This window comes from Bos grunniens, chromosome 7 (genome assembly GCF_055505025.1).
Source record: "Bos grunniens cultivar Pamir isolate PY7600 chromosome 7, Bosgru_T2T1.0, whole genome shotgun sequence".
Lineage (NCBI taxonomy): Eukaryota > Metazoa > Chordata > Mammalia > Artiodactyla > Bovidae > Bos > Bos grunniens.
The window spans coordinates 62,076,532-62,102,389 of record NC_141171.1 but is presented as its reverse complement, the minus strand read 5'-3'; the positions used below and the strand labels follow the sequence as shown (position 1 = coordinate 62,102,389).

The 25,858-nt window shown below is 43.2% G+C and overlaps 1 protein-coding gene and 1 long non-coding RNA gene across 2 annotated transcripts in view; one reads left to right on the top strand and one right to left on the bottom strand.

The window, feature by feature from the left end:
• Window positions 1–5,964: 5,964 nt before the first annotated feature.
• On the bottom strand, window positions 5,965–25,826 carry SMIM3 (small integral membrane protein 3). Its single transcript, XM_086412473.1, has 2 exons — window positions 25,587–25,826; window positions 5,965–7,294 (listed from the first exon to the last, which is right to left on the bottom strand). The coding sequence occupies exon 2, from the start codon at window positions 7,281–7,283 to the stop codon at window positions 7,101–7,103; it is 183 nt and encodes a 60-aa protein (XP_086268599.1). The 5' UTR covers window positions 7,284–7,294; window positions 25,587–25,826; the 3' UTR covers window positions 5,965–7,100.
• LOC147369691 (uncharacterized) overlaps window positions 7,243–25,858 on the top strand; it is a 43,688-nt gene continuing 25,072 nt past the window's right edge. Inside the window, exon 1 of the long non-coding RNA XR_015167754.1 lies at window positions 7,243–7,381. This is a non-coding gene — a long non-coding RNA (uncharacterized LOC147369691). The remainder of the gene's footprint in view (window positions 7,382–25,858) is intronic.

Sequence of the window (25,858 nt, the reverse complement as noted above, 5' to 3'; positions counted from 1 at the left end):
ACATCGTCAAAGAACTTTTCATCAAATAAGTTCACATTCATGGGTTCAAAGAATTAGGCAGTGGACATCCTATTTGGGGTGGGAGGGAGTGGACACCATTTAATCCATTACACTAAGAAAGAGTATTAGTCCCTTCTGAAAGCATCAGTCTTCTTGCAACAAAATGGAAAGTTGTACTTTATTTAGCTTAACTTCCCAAAATTCCAAAATAATTCAGTACTAAGTATGAACATAGGAAAAATAATTAAGAGCAATCTACTGCCCTGATGTTCAGAGATTCCATAAATTATTCTTTGGCCATTTGCTGTTCAACTTCTAGATCACAAAATATCATCATTTTTAGAGTAGATATCCACTCTTTGTTGTACATGACCCAAGTAATCGTCGTGTTCAACAACACAACAACTTTCATATTGGATTTTTTCCTAACACAATTCTAAGTGTGTTTTCTGAGGTATAAATCTTAATTAAAAGTATAAGTATAAAAAAAGACTCCAGTAGTGGAAATTCTAAAGCCACTAATAACAATTTAAAATTCCTTAAAATATATTCCTTATATTGTTGTGACATGACTGAGCACATATGCACATTTGGTGTGATAAACTTAATTCATATATTGGGACCCAGAAAATGGAGGGCGACCCCATGGTCCAGCCTACATCACCTATTGAAAACTCAGTCACTTACTGGAAATACAAGGAATCCCGACATTCACCAACCACAACCCTCCAACTCAGCTTTAGCTAGCTTACCTTACCCTAATTTCTCAGATTGTTTAGCTGCTGTGATATTATAATTTATAAGAAATACATATATTTGGTCATTCAGATGACTGAAGTGTATTTCTCATATATTTTTGGTCTTCATCCACAGTTCTGACTCTCAACTCCCCAAGCCCTTCGAATTTCCTGAGCAGTAAGAGCAATACTCATTTGTTATAATATTTGATCTCTTGTTCTCAGTTCCCGAAAACCCTTCAGAGCTATAAAGGTGAAATAGGTGTCTTGTTATTCATAATGAGCCCCTTTTCACCACATCTGGGTTATGTTCATGAGGTGATTTTTGGAAAGCAGCTAAGGATGGGGGCTGGGTGCCAGGGAAACCAAACCCAGGAATAGAGGGGTGGAACTTTCAATCGCACCTCCGTTTCTGGGTATAGGAGAGAGGCTAGAGGTTGAATCACTCACCAATGGTCAATGAGTTAATTGATCACACCTAATAATGAAGCCTCCATAGAAACCCAAATGGAGGGGATTTGGAGAGCTTCCTGGTTAGGAAAGCCAGAATTTTTTTAAGTTCCTGCATACCTAGCCCCAGACTCCGTGAGGACAGAAACCCTTTTGTTTGGAAACTTGCCCTATACGTCTCCTCATCTGGTTGTTGATTGAAGTCCTTTAATATCCTTCTTAATAAGTGAGTAATGTAGGGAGTAAATTTTCTGAGGTCTGTGAGCTGTTCTAGAAAATTAATCAAACACAAGGAGGTCAGGGAAACCTCTGATTTATAGCCAGTCAGAAGGACAGGTAACAACCTGGGCTTGCAGTTGGCATCTGAAGTAGAGGGTGGTCTTATGGGACTGAGTTCTTTCCCTGTAGAATCTAATGCTATTCCCAGGTAGATAGTGCCAGAATTGAGTTGAATTATTGGACACCTAGGTATCTGAGAATTGCTTATTGGTGCAAGGAAACCCCTCCCTCCCCTGCCCCCCACCTCTCGCATGTGCACACACATGTGCACGTATGCACACACACACACACACACACACACTTTGGGATTGGTTTTGGTACAGAAGCTTAATTGCTCCATGGCATATGGGATCTTAGTTCCATAACCAGGGATTGAACCCATGTCCCCTGCATTGCAAGGCAGATTCTTAACCACTGGACCACCAAGAAAATCCCTCTTTGTTTTTAGATAACATAAGCATTGAGTATTTACACAGGCCCGGCTCTCTATAAATATTTTAAGTCCAGAGCATGTCATGATCATTCCAGGGGCCCTGTAGAGATAAACATGATCTCCTTTTACTTATAAGGGCAGCGAAGTTCCAAGACAGCTATTTTCAAGAAACACACTGGTGAAGCCAGAGAGGAATTCAGTCTGCTTGACTTAGAAGATTTTGCATGTAAACAATTCACTCTATAACGGTATCTGTCCAAATGTAAACACATACAATCATTTCTACGATTTTGATAAATATTGTTAGAGACCTGTTAACACAGAAACTTTTTTTCTAGCATGTAAATCTTTATGGAAATTGAAGAGTCTTTCATATACCTGAATTAAATTATTTGTGTGATTTAGACAATGTAAAAGTTGCTTCTTCAACTTTGGGGATTAAGGGTTTCAAAGGAAAATTTATTATTACCATCATCATCTCACAATCCTTTTTCCATTCTCTCTCTTTAGCAAGAGTCATGTAAAGACCTGACTAAAGTTTAATTTTTCTTAAAGATTTTGAAGATTGTGCTCTTAAAAGTTTAGAAGGCCATTTCTGTGGAGAATTAAAACTTAGAAATTGAAAACTTGGTATTTTACTAATTGTGAATTGGTTATGAAATAATTTCTGAAAGGAGGAGAGGTATAATTTTTATACTAGTTCTAGGGCCATTGGTGTATTTAGTGCCAATCCTCAGGGGGTCAGTAGGGAAATTTCTCATGGTTTTAACTAGTGATTTTTAAAATCCCACCCATTAGGATCACAGGTGTTTTTACATTTGGTGTTTTACTTTGGTATTTTTACATTATGGGCTACCTGACAGTTACCATTATTGAAAGACTCCTATGAGTCAGACGCTGGTCAAATCCTCTACTTACATTATCTCATTTAATCCTTCCCATTAAGGATCAGAAGAAGCTGTCGTGACCATCAGACAGGTGGAGAAACTGAGATTTGTCATACAGATCACATTTATTGAGTATTTGGTGTGTTTTATCTTTCCACCTTGCACCTGTGACCTCACTTAATACTCATAACAATTCTGTGATGTAAGTGTAATTTTACATCTATCTTACAAGATGAGGAAATTGAGGGTCAAAGAATTTATGTTACTCACCCATGACCACAAAGCTAGCGAATCACGAAGCCCATATTCTTCAGGCCCTTGCTCTTAATCTCCTGCTATACTGACTCCGAGAAAGGGAGGGAAGGAGGAAGACAGCCAACACCTAATGCAAAATGTGAATCTTCCACTCAGAGATGATGGGATGAGATAAGTCATGAGAGCTATCTTCAAAATGTTCAGGCACTGTCACAAGGAAAACGAATTTGATCTCTTCAGGGTGGCCCCAAGAGGGTCAAGCTGCTGCCCCTGGGTCCCCTCCTCTCTCACTGAAAGGAAGAATTCTGACAGTAGTTTCAGCAAGAAAATGATTCCTTTTCCCTGAAACACGGTTCTCCGATTTTAACCTGCTCTCTGATCACCCAGGGAGGTTGTTTTTACAAAGCAGACACTCAAGACCCTCTGCCAGGGATTCTCAGTGAGTGTGAAACAGGGTCCTGAGGGCTGCGTGTGTTAGCAAATGCTCCTGGGTGACCCTGATGCAGGTGGCCTAGGGCCACACATGTGTGTGTGTGGTTAGTTGCTCAGTCACATCCGACTCTTTGCGACCCCATGGACTGTAGCCCTCCAGGCTCCTCTTTCCATGGGGATTCTCCAGGCAACAATTCTGAAGAGGGTCTCCACGTCCTCTTCCCAGGGATCTTCCCAATCTGGGGTTTGAACCCAGGTCTCCTACAATGCAGGTGGATTCTTTACCATCTTGAGTCACCAGGGAAGCCCAGGGCCACACAGAGAAACACCAAATAGGCAGCAGCTGGCAACTGTATGGTTAATAAGGGGGTTCCTTCATTTCAGGGGAGGCTGGGTTGGGTGGTCCCTGTGTTACTTACATCCGGAGTCTCTGAAGGCAGAAATGTAAAATAAACTCTTGAGCTGCCAGAAACATGATAGGATTGCCTGGAAATTTCTGTGAGCTGACTGCTCCACATGGAAAAAAAGAGCTCTATTGCCATCTGGTGGACTGCCTAAAAGTCTTCATGTTCAGAAAACCTAAAACTGTTGGAGGGTTTTCTCATTTAATTCTGATACCATCCACTTTTTGTTTGTTTGTTTCAATTAAGTTTTATTAGAGTATAGTTGCTTTACAATGTGTTAGTTTCTACTGAACAGCAAAATGGATCAAATATATGTATATATATGCCCCTGCTTTTTCAGATGTCCTTTCCATTTAGGTCACCACCGAGCACTGAGTAGTGCTCCCTGTGCGATGCAGTAGGTTCTCACTAGTTATCTATTTTGTATGTGGTATCAGTAGTGTATATATGTCAATCCAATCTCCCAATTCATCCTACCCTTTCTTTCCCCCTGGTATCCATATATTTGATCTCTACATGTGTCTCTATTTCTCCTTTGCAAATAAGATCATCTATAACATTTTTCTAGATTCCACATATATGCATATAGATAATATTTATTTTTCTCTTTCTGAATTACTTCACTCAGATACCCTCCAGTATACAGACCAGGAATATGACTCAGGAAGGCTGGGCAGCACACACAGCTTCGGGCCCATACCCAGAAGTTTCCCAGTCCACTGCTTCTTATTGGATTCACATCAGCACCGCCAATGCCTCCAGTGGTTAAGACTCTGCACAGTTTCTATCCCTGGTTGGGGAACTAAGAACCTCATGCTGCATGGTCAAAAAAAAAAAAAAAATCCATAAAAAAAAAGAGCACACGTGGGCATGTGGAAATGGCAACCCACTCCAGTGTCCTTGCCTGGGAAATCCCATGGACAGTGGAGCCTGGTAGGCTACAGTCCATGGTGTCACAAAGAGTTGGACATGCCTGAATGACTGAACACACCACATGGCATGGGGCACACACACCCATTGGCCGCCTTTGTAGCTGAGGCTACACAGTGCCAGCCTCAGATGGGTGAACACAGCCTGATAGCCAACCTCCCTCCCTCCCTTATTTAGTTCCCCAATGGCTCAGCAGGTAAAGACTCTGCCTGCAATGCAGGAGACACAGGTTCAATCCTGGGTCAGGAAGACCCCCTGGAGAAGGAAATGGCAACCTTGGTATTCTTGCCTAGAAAATCTCACAGAGGAGCCTGGCAGGCTACAGTCCATGAGACCACAAAAAGTCGGACACAACTTAGCAACTAAACCACCATCACCAAATCATGTATGAATCTCTGGGTAAAGTTTAGTTAGGAAAATGGGAGTTTTCCACATTCAGTATAGTTTTTACTTTCCAGCCTCTGCCACCCAGGAAGGCATGTTGGAATATAGGTACTGAGCAAACCAATCAGAATCTTATATGTCTATCCCTCCTTGACCATTTTCTCCTAAACCTTCCTCTGTTACTTCTATACTACATTCTGTTCCTGGAAAGAATTGTCTGTTCCCACTGTCTCCCCTTCCTAACCTCCCGTCCTTCCTTCACTTACAAAGTACGGTTGCATCCTTCTCATAGTCGGTTGATATCACATGGCCTTTCAGTCTCCTTGCTTTGCCTCCCCCTTCCCCTTCCACTCCTCTTAGCCATCCTCCCAGTACTGCATTAGGGCCTAACTCCTCCCGGTCTGTACTCTGCCTGGGTGTTCCTGTCCCCCTGTGTAGCATATCTACCATACACAGATAATCCCCCCAAACATAATCCCAGGTTTCCAGTAGCAGCCTGAAAGGGTCCACCTGCATATCACAAGCACCTGAAACTCAGCATATTCAACCCAATACTAAACTCATCATCTTACTTCCAAAATCTGTTCCCCTCCCTGCATTCTTTGTGTAAAGCACACAACTACTCACCCACGAGCTAGACCCCTGGAAGCCAATTTCATTGTCCTCTTTCCCTTTCTGTTCCAACATTCAACCTGTCCCTAAGGCCATAAATTCTGTGGAATCCTCTTACTGAGTTTAACAGGTGCTGTTTAAAAAGAAAGACTTCAGACATGTTCATTCTACATTCTAGCACTTTATTGGAAATTAATTGTGTACATCAATGAAATCAGATCAAAGTAAAAGTATATAATTTTCACACAATAATATCCTGATAACCTGTGCTATCTTCTTACATAATTTAACCAATCTCCAGATGCTCCTGGTTTTGACCAAAAAGCTCAAGTAGTCCAGAAATCTCCCTATACATATAAATATAAGTCATAGCATTAAAAATAAACATTGTTGTTTGAGTTAGTTTCAAATTCCTGGGAACATCTCTTAAAATATAAGCCTATACCTTGGAATGGTTGTAGTGTTGGCGGGAGGGAATGAAGGGAGTATGTGTTATGCAGGAGCTGGGGCAGAGGAGCTCACAGGGGATGGGGACTGAGATCCTGAAAGCTGGCCAGGGAACTCAGCCATTCTGCATTTGCCAACACTGCTTGAGTGTCAAAGCTTTGCAAATCTAATGCAAAATGAAGTCCATCACCCCAGATCCCTTGTCATTGCCAAAAAATGGTGGAGCCCCCTCCAGATTGCACGGCGGCAGAGCTTCTGGTGTCCTGGGAAGATCCACCCATCTCCCTCCCCCTGCCACACTTAATTCCCTCCCAAATTAGAAAACTCGAGGGAGTGGCACCTCAAAGAAAACAACATTGAGCCACATGCTGTTGGTCCCTTGGAACGAGGTCCCTTGGAATGAAGTTTTTGCTTCATTTCACCTGAGGGTCACTGGCAAGGCTGCTCTGCCCCAGGGTCTCCCTCATCACCTTGAAGGCTCTCATCAGTAATAAGGGTCTATGGTTCTTCAAAGCTGATCAACAGCCAACAGTTAACACCTGTGAATCTGCTCACTAACAAGCTTTAACCTCCACCAGGTCATGGGTTCTCACAACCCCATGAGGTAGGACGGCAGGGAGCATGATCCCCGTTTGGAAGATAAGGAACCTGGAACTCATGGAATTAGGTCCCTGGACCGAACTCACACCGCTGGCCAGTGGCAGAATCAAAGCCAGAACTCAGGTCTCCTCACATGTCGAGCTCCAAAGTCCACGCTGCAAAGTTCCCCCTGCTGCTGTTCTAGGAAAGGGGAAGATGCTGGGGGTCAGGACGCTGTCCTCATCCCTCACCCGCCCCTCCCGGGAGGTTCTCAGACGGCCCCATTCAGGATGGGATGGGATCGCATGCGATAGATGATGACTGCGGTGGCCGGGCACAGCAACAAGGAGGTCATGATGACAATGGTGGCCAGGATGATGAGGACAATGACCCAGACGTCCAGGATGTGCTTGGGGAGCACAGCTTCCATGGGGATCTGGCTGGTGGCTTCCATGCTGCTGCACTCTGCACAAACAGGAAAGAGCAGATCACCGTTCTGTGCCTTCTCCCTGCCTTCCTAGTGGGATGGAAACCTGCTCTAGGAGTCAGAAGGTAGGTCACCTACCAGCTGCTGTGTACTTATTGATGTCGCCTGATTAATAATAATAAAAGCCTCATTTACTGTGGGCTTCCTATATGCCAGGCCCTAGGCTAAGCACTTTATGTGTATTAACGCACTCAGTCCTTACTTCAACCACCAACCCTCTGAGGTAGGGACTATTATCATCGTGCTTTTTTATTTCTTGGCCTTTATCTTCAGTTATTTCCACTTTAGAGATGAAGACACTAAAGCCTTAAAAGGTGTAGATGTAGTTAATTTGCCCAAGGAAACAAAGCCAGATGGCTAGGACTCCAGAGCCTCCATGTTGAACTATTAAACTATCATACCCCCAGACTGTTCCCTCATCTGTAAGGTGGAAAATTCATTGCTTTTGGTCCTGCACCCCTTCTCCTCTTCTGGTAACAGAACCTCCTTTTTCCTGGAGAACCTACCTTTTCTGTGTGGTTTAGTTAAGGCACGCACCTGAGCACAGGGAAAGACTGTGCCCTAAGCTTGGCCGTTACAGATCTCCAAAGCCTCTACTCAGGGATAGGCAAATAACTCGGGCTAGGTCAACCAAAGTCCTCCCGGAACTTTTGTGCGCAAACTATTGAGAAAGATGATGCTTTCTGTTGGGATTGCTAAAATGAAAGGATGTGAGTCTGGAAAGGATGGGCATGGGGCTATCTCACCCACATGTGAGAGCATGTCCTAGACATGGAAAGAGAAGTGGAGTCTTGACAACTTCAGGTGAGCACCCCAACCCAGCCAATCTGACACTATCTGCAGCCCTGGACATCCCCGGTATATATGCGAATAATACTCTGGTTTTGCTGAAGCCAGTGTCCATATAGTTTCTCTCACTTGCAGCTAAAAGACGTAAATCAGTTGTCCCCAAACTTTTTGATTCACAGCATCCTTTGTGTCAGTAATTTTCTCACAGCACTCCAGGACAAAAGAAATACCTTGCGGTTCCATTTGTCATGTAGTTAGGTTCAATTTACTAAGCATTTATGTCCTAACAAAGGCATGGCTGTTTGCAAAAAATAATACACACAAATTGAAAGAAAAAAGTCTGTATTTCATTCTGAGCCAGTTACTTCCTAACGACACGTGTGCAACTGTGAGGCACTGCACAACTTCTTGAGCTGTGGAGTCAGATGGGATGGGGCCGTGCTCGCTTCCTCTTCCACGTTCATTTGTGCGCAGTGCTTGCCCTATCATAGCAACCGCCAAAGACTCAGCATCACAAAATGTAGCACCACCAAAAGGAATGCAGTATGATTAATGTCAGACTGTAAACTGTCTTGAGCTAGTAGTTGTCACAATGTCTGAGAGGTGTCACATGTCAATGTTCCTGTCAAAAATTTTAAAGATCCCGCAGCCCCCAGACACACACTTTTCCAGTGAGTTCTCTTTGGCTCCCCAGGTAAGTATGCAACCCGAAAGCCACAGGTGTGATACATTCTCTGCCTAGAAGTCACAGGCTAGAACAGTCTCCTATGGTTCCTTCTAGATCTAAAAGATCTATAATTCTGTGATTCAAGGTCCTGGGCAAAATTCCCAATTTCAGTCCTATTTCCTGCTTCTCCTTGCATCAGTAACCTTTCCTTTTTCATGGCTTTGGGCTCTGTGCCTACTGTGGTTGCGTTAAGTAAGTTTACTGATTACCATACCCGAGGTACAGCCTCCAAGACGTGCATACCAGGAAGTTTGTTTCTGTACCATTTGCTATAGAAACCAACACAACAGAAGTAGCCATATATAGTAGAGTATATCCATATAATGGACTACTGTGCAACAATTTCCATTCATTTATTTAACAAATATAGAGTGCTTGCTATACACCATGCATTGTTCCAAGTCACTAAATGCCATAAACCATGCTAAGTGAAAACCACCTTAGGACAGTTTAAAAAATGTCGATTCAGAGTCCCATTACAGAGAATTAGACGCCAGAGGGACCTTGTTCCCCATGTTTCCCAGGTGATTTGAATGTGCAGCTGGGTTTGGGAACCCCTGGACGAGATGATCTCTATGGCTTCTACAACTCTTCCTGGCTCCATGTTGTGGGAACTGATTCCTCTGTACTCTGTAGTCGGTCTGGATAGATGTGGGCAAGTTCTAGGATGGAGGAGAGGCCTCTGGCAAGGCTCTCCAGGCCACCAGATTATCAGTCAGGGGGATTATCAGGCCTTGGAGGAAGAGGCACAGGCCGGCCCTGCCTCAGCCTCAGAAACAAGGTCACTTTCTCCAAGGTCTAAGGTACTGAAGCATGAGTCACAGGAGAAGCACACTGTTGAAGAGAGACGGGGTGGGGGAAATCATCCGTTGTGGCCTCCTGATTACATCAATAGCTAGCTTGCCTTGGGCCAAAAGAACCCCACAAAAGCCCTTTCTGGTAAACCCATTAACATCAAACAGTCTCTGGAACTCCAAATGCCAGGAACACATAATCTCCCTGGCTGATTTTCATAAGGAAAACCTGTTATTTACAGGAACTTGAGCTCCAGGGCTGATCCACAACCAAAACCCACTGAAGCTAACATCAGCCTTGTTTCCTAGGTGGCAAAACTGAGGTCCTGAGGTTTTCCCTCAACTTCAAGCCCACCCCCTTCCAGAATAATCACTCAAAGACCTAAATCTGATCAGATCACTGACCCTAACTGAAACAAATCAGAACAAATAGATGAATAAAAGAAACTCGGTCTCTAATCTGTATTCTAGACTATATCACTATTATTTTCTCACACATGAAATTGTTTAAAACCCAATCACAAAAACAGATAAAATTGGAGCTGCTCCAGATTGCTGGGGAGGGCCCAGAGAGAGTGGGTTGGGGGTCCTATCTCATCAGCAGAGCTGTATAAACATCCTTAGAGCAGGCATTAAACACTAGACACTAGGGTGCCCACCCCCTTCATATAAACAATTCAAACTAAAAGCAATACTAAACCGTAACACCAAAATGTACATTTTATGATGAAATTGAAGTCATTTTTTTCTTGTAACTGAAAAAATCTGTGAACATAATTTTTCCCAGCTAGCCTGCTCACTTGGTACAGCAGAACTGTTTAGCTGCTCCTTGACCCCTTGGGCTTCTCAAAACACAGACTGAAAGCCACCGGCCGTAATGTTCTCTGAGGACCCTTCTGGAGCCCCTGTTCCGGGGCTCTAAGGCTGGACATACACACGGCCACGTGTCAGAGGGCACCGGGGGCTCCATCTCCCTGTTTCAATCCTCTGAGTGCTCCCACGTGCTCTCTGATGACCTGTTCCCTCCCACGTAACAGAGATTCCGGTCACTTCCACCTCTCCCCACTGTGAAAGAAAAAAAATTTTTCCCCAAAAGAGGAACTACACAAACCATATGTTCAGCACTATTAATGGCATGCTAGAAAATTTTACTTGAGAAAAAGCAGGACTCAGCTAAGCTGCTGCTAGCTGACTTCTGTTTGACCTCTGGCATCTGGGTGATTGGCGCCTTGTGAGGATGTAAAACTGTTTCTTGATACATCTAATGAGTAACTATAGATCAACAAGCTCATTGTTTGCTATGCAGATATATCACTTGTGATTTCTGATTAATAGGTCATGTCAGAGGATATGGCACAAACCATGTCATAAATTTAACCTTATCGTTGATTAAAAATACAATGTTTTTATGACCATGGGAGGCAAAACAGCAGTCAGGCCTAAATTCTTGTTAACTCAAACTGGCATACTTTATCTGCTATTTACCTCATTAATGAAAGATGAACTTTAACATATATTCAATGTTTATCTAAAAGACTATGTTAAAGTCACCCTGAACGGACAAAGAAGCTACTGCGTTGTCAATCACAGGTGCCTTCCAGGCCCTACACCACCTGCCCTGTGACCTGGAGACACCCTGGCTCCACTTTAGACCACAAACTTAAACAGTTTAGACAATTCAGTGGAAAAGTTAAGAAACCCAAAAGGACTATTTTATATCTACTAACAAGACTAAGTGAAAGAGTAAAAAATTGTAGTTCCTTCAAAGGAGGAAAACATTGTACCTTCTCCAAAGGTAAAATATTCATCCCATCCATCAAGTAGTTTATTTGGTCCAAACTAGGAAGGAAAGCAATGGCACCCCACTCCACTTCTCTTGCCTGGAAAATCCCATGGACGGAGGAGCCTGGTGGGCTGCAGTCCATAGGATCACTAAGAGTTGGACACGACTGAGCAACTTCACTTTCACTTTTCACTTTTATGCATTGGAGAAGGAAATGGCAACCCACTCCAGTGTTCTTGCCTGAGAATCCCAGGGACGGGGTAGCCTGGTGGGCTGCTATCTATGGGGTCACACAGAGTCGGACACGACTGAAGTGACAGCAGCAGCAGCAGCAGCAGCAGGAAGGAAAGTGCAGGTTCCCTGCTGCCTGATTCTGAAACATCAAGTTTTACTTCTGGGACTGTTTTTCTTAAGCAACTGAAAGTTTGTTTACAAGATAATAATCCTTCCAGTCAATTCTATCATCTGGCAAATCTTCTAGTGCCAACTATATATATATATTTATACATATATATGTATAAATTTCATAAATTAAAAATTTCTACAAGTCAGAAGTATTAGAATAACTGAATTCAAAGTGTCTCATCTGTGCTATCTACCTTTCAACTGTGAGACTCCCTTCCCCCACAAGTAATTTTCACCTCTCTGATAGACCAATGTGGTTTTTGGTTGAGCACTATCAGGACTAGTAACTCTATCTAGGGCCCATGGGGCCCACTAGGCTCCTCTGTCCATGCGATTCTCCAGGCAAGAATACTGGAGTAGGGTGCCATTTCCTTCTCCAGGGGATCTTCTCAGGGGTTGAACACGGGTCTCCTGCATTGCAGGCAGATTCTTTACTGTCTGAGACACCAGGGAAGCCCCAAAATCATAGTAATAACACACAAAAATAGCAGTGGCATAAAAATGAACACACAGATCACTGGAACAGAATGGAGAGCCCAGAAGTAATCCCACACATATAGTCAATTAACTTACTACAAAGGGGGCAAGAATATACAATAAGGAAAGGATAGTCTCTTTTACAAATGGCATTGGGAAAATTAGACAGCCACATGCAAAATAATCAAGACTAGTATCTTACACCATATATAAAAATTAGTTCAAAGTAGATTAAAGACCTGAAACCATAAAACTAGAAGAAAGCATAGACAGTAAACTCCTTGACACTGCTCTTGGCAAAGATTCTTTGGATCTGACTCCAAGGCAAGAGCAACAAAAGTAAAATTAAATTAGTGGGACTACATTAAACTAAAAAGCTTCTGCACAGCAAAGGACACCATCAGCAAAATAAAAAGGCAACCCTATTAAATGGGAGAAGATATTTGCAAAGCATATATCTGACAAGGGGTCAATAATCAAAATATATAAAGAACTCATACAACTCAACAAAAAAAATTGATTAACAAATAGGCAGCATGGTAACCATAGTCAAGAACATTGTATTGCATATTTGAAAAGTGATGAGAGTAAATCTTAAAAGTTCTCATCATAAAAAATATTTTGTAACTTTGTATGGTTACAGATGGTAACTAGAGTTATTGTGGTGATTATTTTATGGCATATACATATTGTGAATCATTTATGTTGTACATTGATATATTGTTATATGCCAACTGTACCTCAATTAAGAAAAAGAAAAAGAGAATCTGTAAAGATTAGGATTTTCACTTCTGGTAATGTCAAGCTAGATAATTTTGACCTGTTTTCTTACTGAGGACAACTAGAAAAATTAGACCCCCCCAAAAAAAATCTGCTCAAAGGCACTAAGAAATAGCAAAATAATGAAGAATTACCAGGCTAAGATCTGGGGAAGACAAATCCAGGGAGGTAAGCCTGGTGTTTGAAGCAGCATCTCCCTTAGTGGAGGACGGAGACTAACAGTGTTTCTGACAGACTCAGGAGTATAAGACTGCCAAGACAGAGAGAACAAAGCCCTTGCATTTTGGGTTTGGACTTCAAAGAGCACTCTTAGTGCCAGGAGTGAACAAGAAGTATACTAAACCCCAAGACTGCAACCCAGCTTTGAATCATCACAGTCCTTGAAATTGAATTAAGCTTGTTCTAGATTGCTAGCACCTCCAGGTGTCGGCAGAAGCAAACTTACATCCACTGTAGAGGAGATAACAGCACAATTCAAACTTTTATTCAAATTTCTTATTCAAATATAGTGTCCAATCATAACTAAAAATAAGCAGCAGGGAAAAAAGACAAAACGACTAGAATGGAAACATCAGAAACAACAGACAATAGAAAAAGACTTACAGGGGCTCCAGATATTGCAGTTGTCAGACACACACATTTTAAGTAACTTTGATTAATATGTTTGAGGAGAAAATAAAACAAGATTGAGAATTTTGACAGAGAACTGAAAACTATAAGAAAGAACACAACAGATTTTTTAAAAGAGCCAAATAGAAATTCTAGAACTGAAGAATACAATAATTGAAAATAAAAATTCAGTGAATAGGCTTAACAGCAGATGAAACATAGCCGAAAAAAAGAATTAGTGAACTGGAGGATCAGAGGGAAAAAAATATAATGATGCAGGGAAATAAAAGGATGGAAAATAAACTGGGTGAGGGGTATAGAGGAAGCAGTGACACAATACAACATCCATGTAATTGGAGTCCTAGAAAGAAGACAGAATGGGGAAGAAAAAACATTACAGTAAGAAATAGCAGAATTTTTCAAAGCTGATTAAATATATGAATTCACAAACTCAAGAAGCCCTATAAAGTTCTAGTTAGAGCAAGTAAAATCCATAGTTAGGTGCATCATAGTAAATCTGCTGAAAATCAAAGACAAAGAGAAAAAAAGATTATATTCAAGTGAAAACCAATTAGACTGATAGCTAACATCTCATCAGAAACAATGCAATCTAGAAAACAATGATTTCTTTAAAGTGAACAAAAATAACTGAGAATTAAGATGAAATAAAATTTTAGATAAAATAGAAAATTTAAATATTCAATAATAATAAGGAGAAGAAACAGAATCAAAGTGTTCTTATTTTCTGGGAAAGGGCAAAATAACTAGTAACACTGAACTTTGTGAAATCAAGGATGTATATTGTAATCTCTAGGGTAGCCATTTAACAGTAGTAAATGGATACATAATTTCCAGAGAAAACAAGGGAAGGGGAGGGGAATAGAACGTGTGACACAAATAGAAAGCACATAAAGAATAGTAGATTTAAACCAAAACTAACAAAAACTATCAGAGTATATAAAAATATAAATACCTTTTACAAGAGACACATGGGGGTTCAGAAATATTGAAAGTAATTGGAAACAAAAGAAATACCATCCATCATGAATTCTGTAAGCTAGTAGAGCTGTTTTACCATTGAACAAAGTAGACATTTAAGTAAAAAGTATAACTAGAGATAACAAAAGATCCAATGATTTTTAATTTTTATATACTTAATCTCAGAATTATAAGAAATAGACAAATTTACAATTATGGTGGGGGAGTTCAATACATCTCTCTCAAATATTGATGGAACAAAATACTTTTAAGAATCACCTAAGGACAAAGATGACTCTTTAGTATTTTTTTACAATATATGATTTCAAATAGAAAAACTAACTTAAAATAAGTTAAATTTAAATTATTTCCTCAATAGCTCAAATGATAAAGAATCTGTCTACAATGCAAGAGACCTGGGTTTGAATCCTGGGTCAGGAAGACCCCATGGAGAAAGGAATGGCAACCAACTCCAATATTCTTGCCTGCAGAATCCCACAGACAGAGGAGCCTGGCAGGCTACAGCCCATGGGTTTGCAAAGAGTTGGACATGACTGAGCGACTGACACAACAACAATGCATAACTATATATTCATGAACAGTATTGGAAGAAAATAACTTGGAGGATAATTATATAAGAATAAAGGGAAGCATAATATATTGTGTTCCAAAAGCAAGTTCAAAGCAGGGTAGTTTTAGTGTAGGAACAAGTAAGTTTTAGAACTGATTTCATATGCTAAGTCATTTGACCTGACTCAGGAAAGAATATGCTCCAGTTATAACTGCAAACAGGCTATTTCTGTAAAACAATGACAGGAAGCAGAATTCTAAGATGGCTCCCACAATCTGTTCCCTGGAGTTACCCTGTGATTAGGTTAGGTCACATAACAAGGGTGAGGGATTTTGCAGATGTAATTAAGGCCCCAGAATTGCTGGCTTTATAATCAGAAAGATTACCTTGGGTGGGTCTGACTTAATAAGGTGGAAGGCTAAAAGAAAGCTGAAACCTTCCCTAGGTCAACGATACTTTTCTGCTGGCCTTGAGGTGCAAGAAACAAATCTACCAACAACCCGAAAGAGCTGTGGGCAGATTCTTCCCTATTGGGTCCCCAGATGACAGGGCAGCCTGGCTGACATCTTGACTGCATCTCTGTAAGGACCCAGCTAAACTGTATTTGGACTCCTGACTCAGGGAAACTAAGATTATATATGTATGTTTTAAGCCACTAAAGTGTGGTAATTTGTTATGGCAGCAATAGAAAACTAATACAGCAATATTACATCCTACTGAGTGTTCTGCGGAGATGAAACTTCTTCAAACCAATGATATTCTAGAAATCTACACAGGATTTAGACACTATCTACTTTAGTCTACCTTCCATTTTACAGATGAAGGACATGGCTTACCCAAGGTCATCAAAGCAATTTAATGGCAGGACTCAGGGGACAACTCAGGTCTCCAGATTTGCAGCACTCTCTTTCAACTCCATCACTATCCCATTTCAGATGGGAGTCAGGAGAAGGCAGTGGGGCAGCAGGTTGGAGTAAGCAGTGATAGAGAATGAACTAATATAAAGAATGAGAGCCAGCCAGGCTTCCTTGTTTTTTATCAAAGTATAGTTGATTTACAATGTTGTGTTAATTCCTGCTGTATAGCAAAGTGATTCAAGTTATACATATATATTCTTTCTCATATTCTTTCCCATTGTGTTTTATCATAGGATAGTGAATATAGTTCTCTGTGCTACACAGTAGGACTTTGGTGTTTCTCCATTCTATGCACAATAGCTTACATCTGCTAACCCCAACCTCCCACTCCATCCCTCCCCCAACTTCCTCCCCATTGGCAACCACAAGTCTGATCTCTATGTTTGTGGTCTGTTTGTATTTCACAGGTAGGTTCATTTGCGTCATATTTTAGATTCCACATATAAGTGATATCATATGGTATTTGTCTTTCTCTTTCTGAGTTACTTCACTTAGTATGATAATCTCTAGTTGTATCTATGTTGCTGCAAATGGCATTATTTCATTCTTTTTTATCGCTGACTAGTATTCCATTGTATATATGTACTATGTCTTTGGGCTTCCCTTGTGGCTCAGCTGGTAAAGAATCTGCCTGCAATGAGGGAGACCTGGGTTCAATCCCTGGGTTGGCAAGATCCCCTGGAAAAGGGAAAGGCTACCCACTCCAGTATTCTGGCCTGGAGAATTCCATGGACTATATAGTCCATGGGGTCACAAAGAATCAGACATGACTGAGCAACTTTCACACTTCACTCACCACATCTTTCTCCACTCATCTGTCAATGGACATTGAGGTTGTTTCCACGTCTTAGCTATTGTGAATAGTCCTGCTATGAACATAGGGGTGCATGTATCATTTTGGATTAAAGTTTTGTCCAGATATATGCCCAGGAGTGGGACTGCTAAACATATAGTAATTCTATTTTCACTTTTCTGAGAAACCTCCATACTGTTTTCCACAGGCTTCTTGACTATACCTTTTTACTGTAAACACCTAGGGGGAACTTTGGGCTCAGAGTCCTAAGCAACTTCCTCAAAGTTGAGGCAGTGAGATGGTTTTCCAGAAACACACAGACACACCGCTAAAAAGCAAAGCAGGGTCCTGTCAGAATCAGTCATGGATAGAATTCCACCCTTTGTGTTTCATCTCTTTGACTTAAGGTCCAAATGCAAATCAACCCAGGGAAGAAGGGAAGGGTAAACCTTGTAACTTATTTACTCCTCACCATGGGGAAGAACATCAGAGAAGAGAGGGAGACACCAGAATCCTACTTGTAATGAGAGATTTCACCAAACTGGAGGGGAAAGCCAACATGCATAGAAGTTGAAAACTGGGAGCGGAATGGACTTTGCCTGGATTACAGTTCTTCCCCAGCACTGATTGTACCCAGCACAGTTGTCCTCACAGACTGCCTTCCCTCTCTACTCAGTGGTATAGGTACTGAATAAACATTTCTTAAATCAACAAATTCTCAAACTACTGTAATCTGGTAAGGTGATGGAAGTTCATAGAAGTATAAAGAATACTTGGAAACAACAAGGAAATATTTCTGAAACACTCAGACTACACAGTAGTGTTAAAGGCCAGACTAGGAGGCCAGTTGGCTTGGATTTAAATGTGGCTGTTTTAAATCCAAGAGATTTACCACTTTCTAGCTGACCTGCCTTGAATAAGTTACTTAACCTTCCTAATGATTCCATTTACTCAGCTGAAAACAAAAATGGGAAAATAATAGTCTGCCTTATAGGGTTAAGGAGAATTCCATGAGATAATTGCATATAGTACTTAGTAGTGTTCTGACAAACAGTAAGCACTCTACAAATGTTCATCCTTTGATTAACAATCCCTGACTACAGGGACTCTCTGGCCTAAGCAAATATTCACCCGCTTTGGCTAGAGTTTGGTAACATCCCAACTTGGACTGTACTTCACTTTATCAACAAAGATGATAGATCCTTAAAAGTAAAAGTGTTAGTTGCTCAGTCATGTCTGACTCTTTGCAGTCCCACGGACTGTAGCCTGCCAGGTTCCTCTGTCCATGGAATTTTCCAGGCAAGAATACTGGAGTGGGTTGCCATTTCCTTCTCCAGGGGATCTTCCCGACCCAGGAATCAAACCCGAATACCATCTGAGACGTTACAGAAGCTGATAGATGCTTAATCCATATTAATGATGTTTTTTTAATCAACCAGCAGCAGCATTGGTTAGTCTGACCTATTTTTCCAGTCCAAGTATGAAACTAGTAGAGTAGCAATTCAGTCTAATTCAATAAACATTCATGGCACTGTGATTAACACTGGGGAGTGGGTGTGGAGATAAATACGGTGCTTTTCCTTAAGAAGCTCACACTCTTCTGGAGGAAAAGACATTAATTACAGTCACAAATTGCAATAAAAGGCAGAGAAGTAGACTGAAGGTACAAACCATATGCCATCTCCAAGCAGGAAAAAAAAGCAGAAAGAGTACTTGATTTGAATTCTGTTTTTTACCCATAGAAGTGTGACTTTGGGCTAGTTATTTAAAATTTCTAAACCTTGGTCTTCTCATCTTCCAAATAAGGACATTAGAAGCATTGCACTGCAACATCCTATTGTGAGGATAATAGGAGATAATATGTATGGAGTCCTAGAAAATTATAGATGCTCAAAAAAAATATTAATTCTCATGCCTTTGTTTTTGTCTATGTAAGATAGACGACTTCACCCAAAAGGGGGGTTTTGATATGGACTTTGAAGATATGTAGGAGTTCAAAAGAAACAAACAAGGAGAAAGGCAGGATTAGTAGAAAACCATCATCAACAAAGCCCAGAGCTGACGAGTTACTTGGTATATTGGGAGCATATGTAGTGCTAGTGGCTTTGGCAGGAAATCTAACCTTTAAAAGCTCCAGTCTCATTTGTAAAAATGGGAATAATATTAACTAATAATAGTAACTTCTTCACGGGGATGCCCTGAAGTTGAATGAGTAACGCATACAAAGTACTTACTTGGACACTGCCTGGTACACAGTAGTGTGTGTGCTTAGTTGCTCAGTCGTGTCTGACTTTTGCGAACCCATGGAATGTAGCCCGCCAGGCTCCTCTGTCCATGGGGATTCTCCAGGCAAGAATACTGGAGTGGGTTGCCATGTCCTCCTCCAGGGGATCTTCCCAACCCAGGGATCAAACCCAGGTCTCCGGCATTGCAGGCAGATTCTTTACTGTCTGAGGCACCAGTAAGGGCTTCATAAATGTTAAACTGAGCTAGCGACCACAGCTCCTAAAGTCACACAAAGTTCAGTGGCCCCTACCACTGAGTTTAGGCACCATGACTGCTCTGTGTCTGATCAAGAAACTGCAGTGATAGTTTCATAAACAAACAGCCTTTGATGTCTTCCCATCTTTAACCTTCCACCGGAAATGCACACTCTCCACATCTGAACCGCAGCTAACAGTTAACTTTTGAGAGACTGCCAACGGCTATCCAACCGGTTTTACCACCAAGGAGTTTTCCAAGGAAGAACACAATAAAAGAAGTGACTTCCTGCTGCTTCAAGCTTGATTATGCCACAGTGGGAGAAAAGGCAGATAGAGGCAGGTGACTTCCTGAAAGTGTGGACTTAGTCCATAGCTCTGACTGAGCACCAAGTGCTGCTGTTTTCTTTCCGCTAGACACGGAAGCCACAGAGGAGGCAGCCAGAACCAGCTCTGAGTCGCTGAAGCTGGAGGAGTCTCTTGAAGCATCTTGCAGAATGTCAGCAACAAGGTAATGGCTCACAGGGCAGTGGACCAGGGGGTTTACCTGCATGGCCTGGTTCACAGCACCTCTTCCCGAGGCTCCACCCTCAGAAAGAGCTGGTGGGATCGTCAGAAAAGAATGAAGCACTTAGGCCAGACAGAAGGGATCCCACTGGCCACCCAGTAGCTGGGCTACTTAGTGACTTATATCCTGAGGGCTGGTCCCATTTCAAGACCTTTTTGTTTGCTGTTCGCTCTTCCTAGAATGCACTTAGATCATCTTAAATCTTCCCTTCAACATGCAGTGTCTCAATGACCACGACCTCAACTTTTAAACGTTACGTCTTTGAAAAAGCCTTTCCAGACCCTCTCTATTAAATTACCACCTTCATCCACTAGCCATTCTCTGTCTCATACCTTGTTTTATTCTCTGCACACACTTTTCACAGCCTCAGATTGGCCTCTTTGCTTGTTTGTTTTTATTGGCCATCTTTGCTGACTCAAATGCAAATACAAAGAGAGAAGAAGCAAATACAAAGAAGAGAGAAGTCTCTTGTTCACTACTGTTCCCTCAGCACCCATCACAGGCCCTAGCACACAGTAAGTGTCCGATGAATATAAGACTGACAAAGAAATGAATATGGACTGGGGAACATTAGATTTGACTTAACTCCTGGAACTTAGTGGGGGAGGTCCAGAAAGGATGTTTACCCCTGTTCAATGACCTTAAAGTCAAAACATTATCTTTTAAATAAAATGACACCCTCTGATTCGATCTCTGTACGTTCCCAAAGGATTATGGGGCCGCTTTCTTTCCCAGTTCATCCTATATGTACTAGACAAACAAGCACTGGCCTTTCTGAATAACATCCTCTAGACTTCCCTCTTCCCGACTTGCTTGGGCTGGTGGTTCAAATTCAAGTTTCAATTCCTTGTGCTCAGGGGCTGGGCATTGATGTAGGTGTAGGGGCTGGGGACTTGCTGCCCAGAATATGGAGTTTTCTCTCACTGTTCTCTAAAGAGGACAGGGAGGCTGATAAAAGGGGAGGGGATTCCTCATGCCAAGTCCAGTGTGAAATGGCCATCCCAGCCTCATATTTACTCTTGGAAACAGTGTTATAGTTAGCCTCAAGCATTTACCAACTCAGCAAGGAGTCCATTTCACCAGGGAGCTTTGTCCTAAAGAAAGGGGCCAGAGGAAGGAATGGGCAGGACACACAAGTATCAAAAATGTGAAACAAATAAACCAGAGGACTTTCTCCAATGACCCCAGGTCTCTGGGGAGAACTCTGTTCTCGTTTTACCCCAGTTGGCTTCTATCGCCTTCAAAATTCTTAACAGTACAAAGACTTATTCCCTGCCTGAGTTTCTATCTGCTCTTCTGTGGCTGGAAAAATGGAAAAACACCAAGATATTTCAAAGACTTTAGAAATCAAGCCAGAGCTATTCACGACTGCACGTACCATCTGACCCAGCCAATCACAGAGTCTTAGAAATCAGCAGGGAGCCAGCACAGGAGAAACCCAGGCCCAAATCCACAGTATCCTGTTTAAGCCTCCACCGTCCACCATTGCTATTTGCCACTGACTAAGTGCCTGCTGCTGCTGGGCTGACAAATGACACTCTCCATGAGGTGGACTGTTGGGGAACTGGGGGGAAGAGGGGTGTCACTGATAGAGCTGCAAGTGCACCACAGTGGTGGAAATCTCCTGCCAAGATGTGTGATCCAGAACAAGCCATTCTCCTAAAGTGGGCCTCACTGTATGTGGTAGGCAGAAAGACGACTCCACAGAGATCTGCATGTCCTGGTCCTCAAAACTTTGAATATGAACAAGGAAGCATGACTCAGAGGGAGGAGCCAAGGCAAAGGGACTTTACAGATGTGATTAAAGTTAAGGACTTTGAGATGGGGAGATTAGCCTGATTACCTAGGTGAACCCAATCTACTCACATGCATCCTTGAAAGTGAAAAGGAAGGCAGAAGAGTGGGAGAAATATGATAGGAAAAGGATCTGACTCACTGTTGCTTATTTTGAAGATGGAGAAAGGGGGCTATGAGCCAAGGAATGCAGTGGCCTGAGAAGAGGGAATGCCTCTCAGCTTGCAGCCAGCAAGAAAACAGTGACCTTGGTCTTACAACCACAGAACTGAATTCTACCAACAACTCAAATACGCAGGGGACCAAGTCCCCTCAAAGCTCCAGAGAGAAACACAAGCTGATGATGCCTTGATTTACTCTAAGGAGACCCATACTAGACCTATGATTGCTAGAACTGTATCACAATATATTTGAAGCCATTAAATTTGTGGTGATTTGTTACAGCATTAGAAAATGAATGCAGGGTGCGATCTTGAGTATTTTCCTCTTTCAAACTGAGCTTCAGTTTCCTGTAGGTCAATAGGAGAGGATGGACAAGGTGACCTCTTAAGGGCCAGCTCTCAAAGACTGACTCTGCTGCCCCTAGATCCCTGCCCCAGTCAGGATGGCGTTGGGTTGAAAACCAATCAAGAAAATCTAGAAAAGAGTGAGGGAAAAAGATGAATCTTTAAACAGCCCCAAGATGTTCCCTAAGATGCCACCAGGGCACTCAAAGAGAAAAGTCTCCTGTTTTGGCCCCCTTGTTACTTCTCTGACCAAGAAGAAGGAAGCGGGAAGTCTGGGAGGGCTAGACAGATGCTTCACAGTCCCTCAGTAGAGGCCAGAGCACCAAGTTAAGAAGGATCTTCCGTCCCTATAGAGGTTTGTTGAAAAGTCCTGAATGTCAGTGTCAGCCTGAGGCAGGGAGTTAGGAGGCGAGATGTGTGTGCCAGATGTGTCATCTTGATCGTAACTGATCTGGGGAGCCCGGTTGTCTTCTCTGTCTTTTTGCCTCCTTCCTCCATGTCTTTTCCCCCTATCCTATCCTATGCAGTGGGTCATCAGCAATTCACATGCCCAATTAGCCCACCAGGATCCAAATCACCAAAATAAAAGAAGCTGTATGTGTACACAACTAAGCAGTTTGAAGTACACAGTTTAGTCACTGGATCTGTTTTGTTGCTTTCTGATATGCCAAGAAGTCATAATTCTGACCTGTTACCCTTCCTGGTTCCCTAACTCTTAATCTTTACACCAGATGTACATCACTCTCAGTTGAGGTTCACTGTCTATGAGTGAGATGAACTGATACTAGGGGGCCTAGTGATTCACTGGTCAAGAGGCTGCCAAATTCTCAATTAACTCCCCCAGGTCACCCTGTAAGTAATTGACAGAGGCAAGATCTGAACCTAGATCCCCTCAATTACAATGAGGTTCGGAGTATAGGCCCCAAAGCCAAACTGCCTGGGTTCAAACTGCAGCTCTGCCACTTACTTCCTGTGTGATATATGTAAGCTACTCTCTCTGGACCCCAGTTTCCTCATCTATAAAATGGAGGCAATGATGATCCCTACCTCATAGGATTCTGGTAAAGACTAAATGAGTTAATACATATAAAATGCTTAGAATAATACCTGGCTAATAGCAAGTGCTCAGTAAATGTCAGGTGGCTCAGTGGTAAAGAATCTGCTGCCAATGCAGGAGATGCATGTTTGATCCCTGGGTCAGGAAGATCCTCTGAGAAGGAAATGGTAACCCACTCCAGTATTCTTGCCTGGGAAATCCCATGGACAGAGGAGCCTGGCGGGCTACAGTCCATGGGGTCACAAAAGAGTCGGACACAACTTAGCAACTAAACAATAACAAATATGATTATTGTTACATTATTCAGCTTACCTGGCCAACCAGGCAGCCGTCAGCAGGGTGTGGTAATACTAGTGTTTACTCTTACAAACTGTGAGTGGGAGGACACGTGCCTGTCTTTGATACCACTGCCAATAGCAACAGTGTAAGACAGTCAAGATAAAGATCCTCTGTCCCCGGAAATATTTTCTGGGTTTCTATTAAAACATAGAAGAAGAAACAGAAGAAGTGCTTTCATGGAGAAGAAGCAGAAGCACTCTTCTTAAAAGAAGGGTCAGAATATGGCTGGGAAAGTATCTAAGGTTGTACCTACCTCTTATTGTCCCCTTAGTCTGACACCTCAGAGCCCAGTATGTGACCCAGCCGTACTCAGCTCCCAAAGTAGAGCATCTGATTGGTTTTCTGTCTCAAACACCTCACCACAGCCCAGGGATTCTCAGGCTGGGCCAGAAATGGGAAATCCCCAGACCTTTTTGTGTGCTGCGGAGCCCACAGTGCTGACGCGCTGAGTGGTCAAGTGTTGGGAAGATTTGATGGGGCATGACTTATAACCCCCGTGGCATGATTCATAACCCCGAGACCGCTGGAAACTCGAGGTCTCCGCTAGAGCAGAGAAGCATTTCTCCTTGGCTTTTCTTGGGTTTTACTACAGAAGTACCTGATGTCCTGACGCCCAGCTGGGCTGTTTTGGATGTGCTCAGAGGATTGCTGAGTGGCCTGAATAACCCCAAAGCACATCCCATTTAACCACAGACACCCAACTTTTCCACCTCCACTTCTTTATTTTACGGGGATGGCAAAGGCAAGGTCCAGATATGGATACCCCTCAAGGTACTCAGAGTGTTTCCTGACTCCCAGGGAAACAGTTCTTCCCACCCCAACCCCTTACCCCCACGCCTACTCAGGCCTTCACAGTCCTGCGGGATTATGGACTATTTACCCCCAACAGTGGGATCACAGATCCTAGCAGATGATCAGGGAATCTTCCATGATTGAATAACTGAGGGGCTCTCACCGCTGCAGCCTAGAGCTTCGAGGGAATCTGTAGATAAATGGGTCACACAGGAGCCCCCAGGTGCCTACAAGACTAGAACAAGTGAGTCAGGAGCTGCATGAATAAGAGCCCAGACTGGCCACTCAATTCAAAAAGCAACCTTAACAGTTGTACGAGGTTTTTAAGATTTATATCTCTCTTTCATTCAGTAGGCAGTATTGGGCGTCCTGTGCCAGGTGCTGAGGATGAGAGACAGAGCCTACCCTCAAGGAATTTGTGGAGGCGGGTGAGCGGTGCGGGAGAACTGGCAGTCGGAACAACCCTAAATAAAGAGGCAGGAGGAGCTTGGGAGGAAGGCTTCTTTGTCTCCAAGATACTTGGAACTTTCCCTTTCTCATTTGATCGGAATTCAAAGGGTATTTTTCCCATTTCACAGGCAGAGAACTGCTAGTAACAAACCACGGCTGGAACCCACCACCCCTGACTTCCAACTCCGGCGCCTTCCACGCAGGGCTCTGAGAAAAGTAAGATAGAAAGCCTGCTGCTCTGGAGGGTGCAAAGACCCAAACTGCCAGCGCAGCGCCCACAGCGGGTGCGCTAAGGCCGGGAGCCGAGCTCCGCCGCCGCGCCTGGAGAGCAAAGAGAGAGCAGAACCTGCTCAAGGACGGGGCGCGCTTCCCCCTTTCCTCCCGCGACCACAGGCAGGGGCAGGGAAACGCGGAACACACTTGCCTCCCGGAGGGCTGGAGCCCACCCATACGAGCTCCGGCCTCCCGGGAGGCTCAAGATCGAGCGCCGAAGGTCGCTGGAACTTAAGGGCGGACAGAAGGAGATAAGAAAAAGCAGAAGTAGTGAAGAGGGAGAAATGAGGGGGGAAAAGGAGATAAAAAGAGGGCAGTTGGGAGGGCACTTGGGTAGAGGCAGCACGAGAGCCGGAGCCCACGAAGGGCACCCGATGACCCCACTCACCCGAGATCCGCGCAGCTGCTTTGAAAACCCGCGGCCACCGCCGCTGCTGGATCGTGCCAGGTCTGCGAAAAGTTCCTGGGGCAGAGGCAGCTGGAACGCTTCTCTAGATGTCCTGGGGACGGCGGGCTCCACAGCAGAGGGATGCGACCCCTGGCCCTCGGACCTCGGCCGTCAACGTGCCGGGTAGCTCGGAGCCGCGGGCAGGCGGGAGCGCGCAGGAGTGGCCGGCACGCGCAGCTCGGCACCCGGCTCGCTGTGCTCGGGTGGTTGTG

Excerpts from the sequence above, each read along its gene's own strand:
- SMIM3 (XM_086412473.1), bottom strand. The coding sequence starts at position 7,283 with ATGGAAGCCACCAGCCAGATCCCCATGGAAGCTGTGCTCCCCAAGCAC.